Source organism: Primulina tabacum, chromosome 1 (genome assembly GCF_025594145.1).
Source record: "Primulina tabacum isolate GXHZ01 chromosome 1, ASM2559414v2, whole genome shotgun sequence".
In the NCBI taxonomy this organism is placed as follows: Eukaryota; Viridiplantae; Streptophyta; class Magnoliopsida; order Lamiales; family Gesneriaceae; genus Primulina; species Primulina tabacum.
Window position 1 is genome coordinate 32,691,240 of NC_134550.1, and position 12,939 is coordinate 32,704,178.

General features: G+C 37.2%; 1 protein-coding gene across 1 annotated transcript in view; it reads left to right on the forward strand.

Moving 5' to 3' along the window:
* LOC142507875 (uncharacterized) overlaps nt 1-12,511 on the forward strand; it is a 95,968-nt gene extending 83,457 nt beyond the window's left edge. Inside the window, exons 9-10 of the mRNA XM_075619516.1 lie at nt 12,254-12,313; nt 12,398-12,511. Coding sequence (XP_075475631.1) covers nt 12,254-12,313; nt 12,398-12,511 — 174 coding nt within the window. The remainder of the gene's footprint in view (nt 1-12,253; nt 12,314-12,397) is intronic.
* Nucleotides 12,512-12,939: the final 428 nt, after the last annotated feature.

A 12,939-nucleotide genomic window follows, 5' to 3' on the forward strand; every position in this document is an offset into this window, starting at 1 on the left:
TAAAGTTGAATTCTATAAAAGGTTTTTCCCGGGTGCGTATCGAGAGGACAAGAGGGCAGAGATTGAAAATTTGAAACAGGGACAGCTAAACATTGAAGAATATGTTGCTAAATTCTCTACTTTGCTACGTTTTGCACCTCACGTTGCTGGGAGTGATGAAGTTTTAATTGACAGGTTTATCAATGGATTGAATCCTGGAATGCTTGCATTGGTAAATGTGGAGCGACCCTATACTTTTTCTAACGTCTTGAATAGAGCAAAGAGAGCCGAGGCAAGTTTGATTCGACAACAAGAAAGGCTATATGTGATCCAATCTCAAAAACACCAAAAACCTCCAGTCCAATTCCTACATGCCCCTTTGAAATTGGAGGTTGGTAGTAGTAGTATTGGGAAGAAAGAACAGTTGAAAGCTCGAAAGAAGCAGTTCAAGAAGATAGGGAGCGGTTCATCTAGCTCCAGTAGTTCTAGCCCGAGTTATACCGGGGTCTATTGTAGAACCTGTGGAGGAAGACATCTCACAGAGCAATGCCAAGGAGTGTATGGTAGTTGCAACATTTGCAAACAGCAAGGACACTTTGCTAGAGTTTGTCCACAGAGAGGTTCCCGAAGATTCCAGGTAGCAGAATCATCTGGATCAGTGACTCAGATTGATAGATCATCTTCTGTTGTTCGCACTTTCCAACCATCCTCTACTCAGACACAACCAGGGCCAGAAGCTAGAGTAGTGGTAGTAACCGAGGAATGAATCCAAGATGCACTTGAGGATGTAGTGGCAGGTAATCGATCTTTTATGATTATTATGCGTATATATATATATATTGAGAAGTATTAGTACATCCTGTGTATGATTTCTGAATGAATTGCATTGATATATGCTTTATCTATTGAGTCCGTATCTGCTGTAATATTTGTCTCATTACCTTTTGGGAAAGAGGTTTGATATTAGTGAATTCCGTGAGACATTGGATACTGCAATAGGATAAGAATGAGATTGAGTTAGCTTGTGTTGTACTGGTGTTGTCTAATTGTGACTACATTCTTGATATTGATGTGTTGGCCAAGTACAGAGCTATCGCAGATGATTTCCAGGAAATGGTAAGATTCGGACCTGAAACGGCCGAAGAATGAACATGGTACGGTAAGGATTATGGATTTAGAATACCTTTGATATATGTAATGTTCATGACTCGATGATTATCGAAAGGAACGGAGTGATTCCTTATGTATTCAGTTGATTTACTAAGATGGAGCGTATCATCGACTGAATTGCTAGTGACAGAAGCGTTGCTAAAGTCGTCCTAGATGAGCTTCCGGGTTTGCCTTTAATCAGGAAGATTGATTTCAGCCTTGACTCGATATCAGGTACTGTTATTATCTCTTGAACTTTGTGCCGAATGATACTAATTGAATTGAAAGAATTGAAAGATCAGTTAAAAGATTTACGGCCTGAGAGTTACATCTGATTGAATGTTTCTCGTTCGGGATGTATCAGCTATATTGGTGAGTTGATAAACTCTGTGTTCAGAATATTTTGATGATTCTCTGATTTGTTGATCTATGATATTCTGATATATTCGAAGATTATGACTGATTTTGTTGAATATCTGAGTATTGTATTGAATATTCTGGGAACGGGAGAGTGGTATACAGAAACTGTTGAAATGTGCATCTTGATTGAGACAGATTGTATGCAGGGTTTGTTATATCTGAAGATGACATATTTATTGATTCTAGCACAGTTGAGACCGCGATCAGTTGGCTGAGATTGATATCCGTGTCAGAGATTTACAGTCCTATGAGTTCAGTAGGCTATTAAATCTGACTGTTGTTTAAATCTGATTGAGAATTGTTATTTTCTGGGAGCAGCATGTGATACAGATCTATACAGTTGAGATTCAATACCGTCCAAACCGAACCAGAGCTGATTTTGAAAGATAAAACATTTCAGAAAGTTGATCAGAATGGGCAGAATTTGATTATCAATAGTCAGAACAAAGTATCGATCAGAATATTAGGTATGTGATACTGCATTGTATATGAATAGCCGATGGGTTGTGCCAGATATTTTGGATTTGAAATGACTGATGTTGTCAGAAATGCACAATAGTTGATTCAGCATTTATCCTGATAGAAACAGATGAGATCATATGTGGCAGAATCTGTATTGAAATGTCTGAATTACCGGCAGATAAATACTAAAAGAATGAAACCAGGAGATTGGTTATATAACTTATCGATTCCTGAATGGAAATGAGATTAAATTTCTAGGGATATCGTGATGAAGTTACCGCATTCCTCTCGGAATTGAGCATTGATGGAGTTAGGAGTGACAGACTGACCAGTCTGCAAGTGCTAGCTCGTACATGAAGATGTATAGATATGATTATATTACTGAGATTCTGTCAGAAAAGTGATCAGATCACACAGAGTGTCGAGAGTTGATATATTTGACCGTGATTTTGGTTGACTTTGAACGTTTGGCAGAGCATACAGCTAGAGTTGGGTACAAGATTATATCCGAGTACTGCATATCAATCACCAATTGACGGATAGTCAGAGTAGATTTTCCGGATTCTGGAGAATTTGTTTAGAGTTGTAGTGCTTGATTTTAGCACTAATTGGCAGGATTCATTGTCACGATGTGATTTGTCGTACAGAAATAGCTATCAGACGAGTATGAAGATAACACCGTTTGAAGCGTTGTACGACAAGAAATGTAGATCCCCTTGTTATTGTAATGATATCTCTGAGATACTTGAAATTGGACCTGATATGATCAGAGATATGACTGAGGAAGTGAAGCTGATTCAGAAAAGAATGACGACAGGTGAATAGATAGACTAAATATGCCAACGTCAGAAGATGACCGTTGATAGTTGAGGCAGAAAATTGAATAATTAATTAACTGAAATTAAACAGAGTTGATAACAGCTGTTGATGTTGATTTGTTATGAGCTATTGATGGATATATACGGATGTTGTATAGCCAGTATTCTGAGATTGATTCTATCAGAGTTACTTCAAGTAGTACTATGACATTATATTTCTTGAAGTATTATTCCAGATTGAAATCAGAATTCAGAAAAAGAAAGATAATTCAGAATGAAGACTATTCTGCTGTTCAATAAAGTTGTTAGAATATCGAAGAATGTATTTGGAAGACAGAATCCGAGATGAGATAAAGATTCTAGAATTGTTTCATTGAAGTAAGTTTTCTACTTAATCCATGTTTATACCTCCTTCTTATACCTGATTTGGTATCTGATATGATTACCTGTGAGATACGAGTGATTGCTTGTGATTTCGTTCGGGGACGAAATCAAATCTTAGGGGGGGAGAAATGTAAGGCCCGAGAATTTGATTACCGTAATCTGAAATGATTTGGTGATAATTGAAAGGATTATATATAGAATGACTTAGACTGAAAAGACGAAAGAAAACACGGAATATGTGCGAGGGCAGAACGAGAAGTGGTCGCGCATATGCGCGAGCTGTGCATAAAGGGAGTGCTGAGTCCACAATAGTTGGCGCATATGCGCGACATGGATGGGCGCATATGCGCGGGCATGGCAGAGAAGTTGGCGCATATACGCCGGATGGAGGCGCGCATATGCACCAGTTGTAATGCACCGAGACAGTAGGTCTCGCGCATATGCGCGGGGATTGGGCTCGCATATGCGCGAGTCATGCAGAATGAAAAATTGCCACTTGCCCTTAACCATGCAACGTGTATATATATATATATATATATTACAAGCAATTCATTTATCCGAAAAGAAAATAAAGAAAGGAAACCGAGGGGAAAAAGCTCCAAGTTCCTTGCGTGCGAGAATTTGAACGTTACGCAAGATTCGTCCGTTCGATTTTAAATCTGAGTACAACACCGAGTTCCTAGCAACGACAGCTACAACAGGACGTAAGTTTTATTGAATTCTGATATCGTTTGAAATTATGATATTGAGGAAATTGTGATTTGACTGGTATTATGTGTTCTGGGTATACTGATCAGTATATAATTGAAGTCAGATCGAAGAACGAACCGTTTATGTAATTGTTATGATTTTTAGAAGTGATATGATTGAGATTGCACAGATTTGATGTTACGACTTGTTATTGTTGAAGATTATGATTCGTATTGATATCGATTATGAGTTGTGGTATTATATATGTGATGTTGAGATTGACGGGGCTATCAAGACTGTATTGTTATGCCGCGGAAACATCAGTAGATTGATTGTGATCAGATTCAGTATTGATTGAGATTGTATCATGATATCGTTGATATGGATCAGATTATGTTTGATTTGAGTATTGATCAGAAAAGGTTTTGAATTGAGTTATACATTGATACAATGTATTTGATATTGTCATTTCAGATTTGATATGGACAGATTTTACTTCGAGACTTCGACTTCGTCAGACCGAGAAGAGAAAGGTATAAATTGATGTTGATGCGGGATTGCACAACTCGAGTTCGATTCGACTTGAGTTTCCCAAAATCACATACTTCATCTTATTGCATTGATAAATTGCAATTGATGTGATTTTTATTTTTGGTATATTGATTTATGAATTGAGTCATGGGCTGATACGCCTAGTCGTAGACGATTGATCTCGTGACAGAGGTACCCGATAGTGATGGAATCGTCACTGGGCCATTGCACATTGTCATAGAGGTTTGGCCGATATGCCAGGGCTGATGTGCCTAGTCTGTGGCTGATTCGCCAAGACACCGGAGGTTTGGTTATATCGAAGTGGATATAATTGGAGTTTCTTCTATTACTGATGTTCGACATGGAAAAAGCCAAAGTCCGTGAATAAGAATGTGCCACCACCCTGATCGGGAGTGTAGGTGGGTGTATGTTCTTATTCAGATCGGGATCCCTAGACTAGGAAGAGTCGAGTTAGAGTCTAAGAATCACGGAGTGTGATTCGGAGTTTGTATTCATTCATGTTATTTAGAGTTTGTATTGATTCATGTTGCTGATTGGGATACATGTTATGACTATTTGTTTCATGCTTGTATATTTGTTTATATGACATGCATGTATACATGATTTATACTGGGAATGTAATTCTCACCGGAGTTATCCGGCTGTTGTCTTGTTTGTATGTGTGCTTGACAACAGGTGCGACAGGATCAGGATCAGGAAAAGGATGAGAGATTATAGTTAGCGTGGAGATCCGGACCCAGAAGCAGAATAGGATTCAGCACTGGATGTATAGTTGTTGAACCTAGTTGAGATAAAGGCTTGTAGTACATAACTTGTACTTTAATATTGACATGTATAATAGATAGATTACTGTTATGTTTCCGCATTTATAATTTAAAAAGAAAAAAATAAGTTTTTCCATGAAATTTCGGTCCTCATGCACATAACATATTAAATATGATGTTTTCCATTCATGAACGCACAAAGAAACATATAATGATGTGAATGATGAGAAAAACGAGGTATAAGGCTTGCCTTTGAGTTTAAATGTTCGAAAACCTTGAGATATGCGCGTAGAACTGCATTGGAGAGGCGGGGACAGTTTTCTTGAAAAGTTTTAGAGAAAATCGAAGAAGGAGCTGGTGAAACTTTCAAAAAGCTGCTGCTGCTGAGGGGAGGGGCGTCTATGGGATTGAGAGGTAGGTTTAGGGTTGGATAATGGTGTTTAAGTGGTATATTAATGCACTAATGAGCCCTTAATAAAAATTAAAAGGGGTTAAAAGGATCTTAGGCCCATTAAGCAATAAAATAATCCCATCAAGCCCAATAACACGCCAAAAAAATATTTCGTTTAGGTACGTTTTTAAAAATATTGTCCGAATCCTAAAAAAGTCTTCTGACTCGCTAAAATTTGTGTACCGATTAAAACTATGACCCGACGAGTAAAAATACCCAACTAAAACCCATTTTCGATAATCACACTTATTATCACCATAAATTAAATAACTAAAATTAATTATTTAATAAATATTTTTTCCTAAATTGTCTTCGGTCTATGTTCCTCGTTCGAACGTGAAATACTGCTAAAAGCCTTATATCATGAATCCTAATGAACCTAGAATTAAACATATATATTCATGTTAAAATCATGCATTAAAGCGTTAAAAATTAATTAATTAAAATACATAAGAAATTTGATAACTTGCATGCATGTGCTTCATGTGGACTTTCAAATTTCTGAGAAGTTACGATCTATCCCCCTTAAATTGAATTCGTTCCCGAAATTTTCTTATCATCTATAATAAAAAAGTTTAGACTCTTAATTCTAGTATCCCAATAATCCACGCTTCCGTTGCGTCACTCTGATAAAATAAGTGTTAGGTCGTCCTCATGTCTCCTCAATGCCAATTAAATTTGTCTTCAATATTGAAATGTCCATTACTCGTTTTCTTAAAAGTACTAAAATTTTTTTTCTCCTACAAGATTCAGCCGAAATAAAATAGATACATATATATATACACTTTAAAATGCCTTGCGACATTTTAAAAATAAACAACCACCTATATTTGAAAATCAAAAGGAAATAGTTCAAAACATTAAATTGTCAATCGTTTGCAAACGATAACTTAGAAAAATTGCTAAAACTAACAACCTCTCAAAAATCACTCAAAATCATAATAAAAGTCATAAAAACATTTTTAACATAATCCTAAAATCATAATTCATAATCATAAGTCTAGTGCGTAAAACTAGTGCTGGTCATCGGGTTATGTGCACTTTCAGTCCAATCAGATCAACCACCAAGACCTCCATTATCATTATTATCATAATCACCTGCATCAATCACACCTAGTGAGTGTAAAGACTCAGCAAACCATAATCTTGATAACAAATAAAGCGTATAAAGATCACATGCAACAGTGAAAATACTTTTACGTAAAATAACATTTTCATGATGATGCATAAACTTAAACATAAACATTTTCACATTATCATAAACATATTCATATTAATCATAAACATATTCGTATTCATCATATTCATATTCGTATTCGTTTTCGTTGAATTCAGATCGTTAATTGTGACTTTTGTATTCGTATTCGTATTGGGATGATGGATCCATCTACATGCAACCACATTACTGAGCGGAGAGGACATCAGCGACACTCTCACCTGTCTACTGAGCCTTGGCCTACGTATTAACATATAATCGTATTCGTATTAATCGCAATTACCAAACATGCAATATATCTTTTAGCGTCAACATTCTATCATAAAAATTCATAAAGATTTAAAATATAAAATTTAACATATAAAACAGAATCAGAGCAATGCCACGACGTTAACTATTTTTCAGGTGTAAAATGACTGTTTTACCCCTAGAAGCATAATTTTTCGTATTTATCCTTAGACCTCGAAAAGATATGCCAAATCTTTCAAAACTTAACATATAACCTTAGAATTCTCCCATAAATATTTCTTAGGCTTAACACAGCTTTTCGATTGGTTCCTCGATTCGTTTTTAAACATAGATGTACAACTCGATTTTGACTTGTATGGACTCGAAACTTAACCAAACTTGAACCAAAGCTTAATAACACCTAAATAACCTATGTTCAGCCCAAATCAAGCCAACTATAACCCTTGAACAAGCTTAAACCTTGCTGGAAAATTCTTCTCATTTTTGGAAAACCCTAATCTATCCTACCAAGGTTTCCTTCAAGCCTATGCCATAACCATCACGTCCAGACCCTAACCAACAATCCTAGGACCTAGATCACACCCTAGGGACCCTAATGGAATGAGCCTATAATGCCTAGAACCTCCAGCCCTAAGCCGCTCCCCTTCATGCACTATACGTTCCAAAAACGACAAGAACACTATGTGCCCCATGTCCAGCCCTTGCACCACAAGTCTAGAACCATGACTAGCCTCCCTTAGGACCCTTGAACACCACCCAAACAGCATCTAGCAGCCTCCCTTTCCTAGGATGAAAAACGCTAACCCTAGCCCATGTAAACCCAATTTTCGTTCATTCCACTTACCCTAACTTTTCCAACCTTTAGACGTACACCTAGGGACCCTTAAATATGTGAAAAAACATCCCTTCAAGTACCCATACCATGGCAGCCCCTTTGTACATCATTATGAATAGTTTTTTTAAATAAAACTCTATTTTTATGCATAACAAGTCATAAAAACGAAAATAAAAGGTAGTGTTTCATATTTTTCATGCAAACATTCACATATAATTTGGTGTGATATATGAGAAAAAAGAAGATTAAGGCGTGCCTTGGCGTTTAAAATGCTCGAAATATGAATACCGCAGCGTTGAAAATCGGCGAAGAATGGAGGACGATTTTTATTTTTTTCTAACCTTTTCTCTTGTCAAAACCCCACCAAAAACCCACCTTGGTATGTGATAAGTGCATTATGATGTGCACTTAAATTATCCTTGGTATGTGATAAGTGCATTATGATGTGCACTTACGACTACGACATGGGCGTAAAAATGAACTAAAATGGCGCTTAGGAGAAGAAGTGTGAGCAAAGCAAGCACTGAGGGCAGTAAGACTCGCGCATATGCGCGATTTATTTTCGCGCACATGCGCGACTATGAAAGTAAGCTCGGCGCATATGCGCCACTCAAGGCGCGCACATGCGCGACACAGGCAGAAGGCTCCGCGCATGTGCGCACAAGAAGTAGACTCCACAGCAAGACAGAAATAGACGCGCATATGCGTCGTGTTAGGGCGCGCAAATGCGCGCGGCGCGATTTTTCAGAATCAAATAGGTCACCACGTGGTTTTTAAAAGGGGGTTCGAAAATTTCTTGCAGTGGCCGACATATTACTCGAAAAAAGGAGAAAAAGTGAGAGCGCACGGAGCACGAGACTCGAAGAACAGAGATAGAAGACGCTGGATCCGGACACGGAGACGCACTTTCATCTCTCGCCAACACGTTCTTAATTCGGTTCTTTACTTTTACGTTTTTAATGAATACAAACAGGTTTTGTATCAATTTCGATTCGAGTATGAACTAATTCTATTTTATAGAGATTGACGTAGTCGTGGTCGAACCTATGTTATTGACGTTTTGAATTTTTATTGAATTAATTCATCGTGTTTATTTGTGATTTCTTGTCTTTAATGCTTTTCGATTACTGGCCATAATTCGACTAATTTAATAATTGAGATCTAACACTCGAGAGAGGTGATCGAAATTAGGACAGGGGAAATTGTTAGAGAAGGTGCCCGTCGAGCCAAGTTTTGGCCGAGTGTTCACAATGAAACTCTATGTATAAACGATCTTTATTTTAATAATATTTGAAATTATTATTTTGCACATCTTAATCTGTATACACATGCTAGTTGCATAGATAAAGCCCTTGAATATACAAATAGTAGAAAGAATATGAGATGCTCATATGATGAGTATCATGAAACTCATATTTGGTATATTGTATATTCTAAAAAGTTACTAGTCGATTCAGCCGCCGCTAAGAAGGATATAGGCCGCTCGAGTTCGAGACTAGTATCCGCGATGTGAGTACCATGTTTCATTGGTAGGGGACATTGTGATGTCCGAGCATGCAGATAGGTGCTCCTTGTAGAGTGCACTGAACAACCCTCCATAAAGGACTTTCCAAGTTGTTCTCACTTATAGAGTGGAAACGTCCTAGTTTATAGGTTGTACACCATTAGTGCTTATGACCCGGGACAACATTGAGAATCTATGTGCTAGCATTACACTTTGACTTGTTTACCGACTCTCAAGGGTCATCAGGTGGCAAGGTTGGATGTTTTGTCGAAACATATAGGAGTCCATGCATTGTAGTCGGGGATTCACCGCTTACCTTCGGGTATGAATTTCCTATGTGTATGTAGTATGAAATCTCTGGACAGAGTATGGTGGTAATTATGAAAGGGCTTTCATAGATTACACCATCGATGCAACTACAACATGACACATAGTATCGATTCATTGACAACTCTCAAATATACCAATGGTTGTCGAATCGGTCGGGATATATGAGTTGAAGGGACCGTACTGTACGCTAACCATAATGGAATGGAGAAGTGCAGGCACTATCATTTGATACCTAGGGAATCATGTAAGCGATGCTGCTAGGCGTTTAACATGATTGGTTGGGTACTATCAGACTTGAGTTCTGACGTTCTTGTTATCAAGGAGGTGATAAGTAAGAATGGAGCAATTGGGGTATGCTCGTATAAGGACATGTTTAGTCCAAATCACATGGAGATTTGAACCCACGGCTAGTTGTATCAATGAACCATTGAGGGTCACACAAGTGCTAACTTTCTAGATCTCGTTGAGAAGTAAAATAGTTCAATGTGTTGAACGGCTTATAAAGGAGTTTATAAGCGTAAATAAAAATAGAAGTATGACTTCTATAAGGAGAATGTAACTTTTAATTTGAGGAAGTGTACTTCCTCAAATTAAAAGTTGGCCAAACGAGTAATGTATTTGAAAATTGTGATTTTCATATACATTATTATGGACTAAATTAAATTAATTCAAGTGTTGAATTAATTAAACACTAGTGGACCTAGTAGAGTCCAAATAATTAAATTAATTCAAGTGTTAGATTAATTAAACAACATTGGGCCTTGTAGAGCCAAATTAGAAATAATTATTAAACTAGTGGGCTTGAGTAAAATCAAGTAATGTTTAATTGGGCTCAAATATGTTTGAGACATTTAAATTAAAGTCCATGGGACTTTTAACTGTTACAAGCCCAAGTAAAAAGCATGCTAGGATGGTGAAGGGTTGGAGACAACTTTTGAGTTAATTGCATGGTATGCACATGCACCTTTTTGCTTTTGCTTTTTCCAAAAACCAAAAAAAGTCTTCCTCCTTCTCTCCCAAGTTGTCATGGCCGAAATTTCACTCTATATTCTCACCAAAATTTTGTTCTTCAATTGTTGAGGAAACACCCTCTTCTCAAATGAAAAATGCTTTAATTTTTCTAGTGCAAAATTAGAGTGGATTTAGCTTGTTGGTGGTGGACCTAATTTGAAGGAAAGATTTCAAGAACAAGGAAGCTTGTAGATTTGGTCATCCATTGAAGAGTTTAGTTGTTTGACAACTAAGTTGGAGCCATTACATCAATCTCAAGAGATTGATAGGTAAAAATCTCTAACACCCTATGTATGACATTTCGTGTTTTGTATTTGCAACACATCTTAGTAGAGGTGTTCGGTTTTTCTTCTTGAAAATAATTTTGAACTTCCGTTGCGTATTTGAACACCTAAAATCGATCCCTTTCAGAAATCCCATCGTCAAAGTTTATAACGTGCAAAAGACGTATAATTTTGATGAAACCATAAGAGAACCTTGTTTGCATTTATTACGTGTTACATGATTTTGAATAGAGATATTAAAATCAGTAATAGGTAATACAGTTCTATTTATCACTTGAAAAAGAAAATAGAAAATATTGTGAGTTCTTGGTTAATAAATATGGTGCAATTTAATTAAATGTTAGTCAATTTTAATTTAGCTTAGGGGAAACTAGATGAAATCGTATCACTAGATTTATTTACTCATTGAATTTCTACTGCGTGCTAGAATTGCAGGAATTGTTATTTTCTTTGAATTGATTATAAACCAATCCCTTGATTTTCTAAATAGAGTTGAGCTATGTCAATTATGGTACTTAATATACTATTTTAAATAATTACTCTTCGTGGGATCGATATCTGTACTCAAATCAGTAATAAAACTTGACACCGTATACTTGCGGTAGTGAAAATACGCATCAAGTTTTTGGCGCCGTTGCCGGGGAGTAAACTGTTTAATTGCTTATTAATATCGTTACTAAGTAGTCTTGACTTTAATTTATATTTTATTTTATTTATTTATTTTGTTACGTTATAATCTCTTCTGTTTTGCAGTGCATGCTAAGATTCGCACAGTCATGATTTGCTTATCTTTGATCCGGAGATTGAAAGAACAGCGAGAAGACTAAGAAAAGCGAGAAGGGAAGAAATCCAAACAATGGCTGAAAACAGAGAGGACGCGAGATATAACCCGCCAGATGCCATACCTATCAGAGACCACTTCAGACCAGTAATCAACACACATTATTCTGGCATGGCTTGAGGGACCATAAACGCCAACAATTTCGAGTTGAAGCATGCACTGATAAATATGGTTCAACAGAACTAATTTGCAGGAACTGCCACTGCTGATCCTCACGTTCATTTAAGAACTTTCCTGGAGATCACGGACACGGTAAAAATTAATAATGTTTCTGATGATATTATTAGACTGCGTTTGTTTCCATTTTCTCTCAGGGACCAAGCAAGAGGATGGCTACAATCATTGCCGCTGGGGAGCATCACAACGTGGCAAGAGTTGGCAATGAAATTTCTATCTAATTATTTTCCCCCTGCGAATTCTGCACGGTTAGTACTTTCAGGCAAACTGACATTGAACAGCTTTATGAGGCCTGGGAGAGGTACAAGGAGTTGTTGCGGAGGTGCCCGAATCATGGTTTTGAAGACTGGGTACAGATTGAGCTTTTCTATAATGGGTTGAATGGTCAGACATAGACAACAGTGGATGCAGCGGCAGGTGGCACGATCTTTGCCAAATCTCCTGTTCAAGCCTACGACTTGTTTGAGCAGATGAATATTAATAGCTACCAATGGCCTCTGAGAGGTCAGGAGTACATAGGACTGCTGGAGTTTATGCTGTGGGTCCTATCACATCACTCACTGCGCAAGTATCAGCATTGACTACACAGATAGTGACTATGAATAAAGTGGATACATCAAACACTGAGGGACCATCGGTTGTTGAAGAACCACATTTTCCTGAAGAAGTCCAATACATCAACAACAGGAACTTTGGAGGCTATGGAGGATATCGAGGTAACCCTTCCCCTAATACTTATCACCCTGGATTGAGAAATCATGAGAATTTTTCATATGCAAATAATAAGAATGTATTGAATCTTCCACCTGGGTTCAATACATCA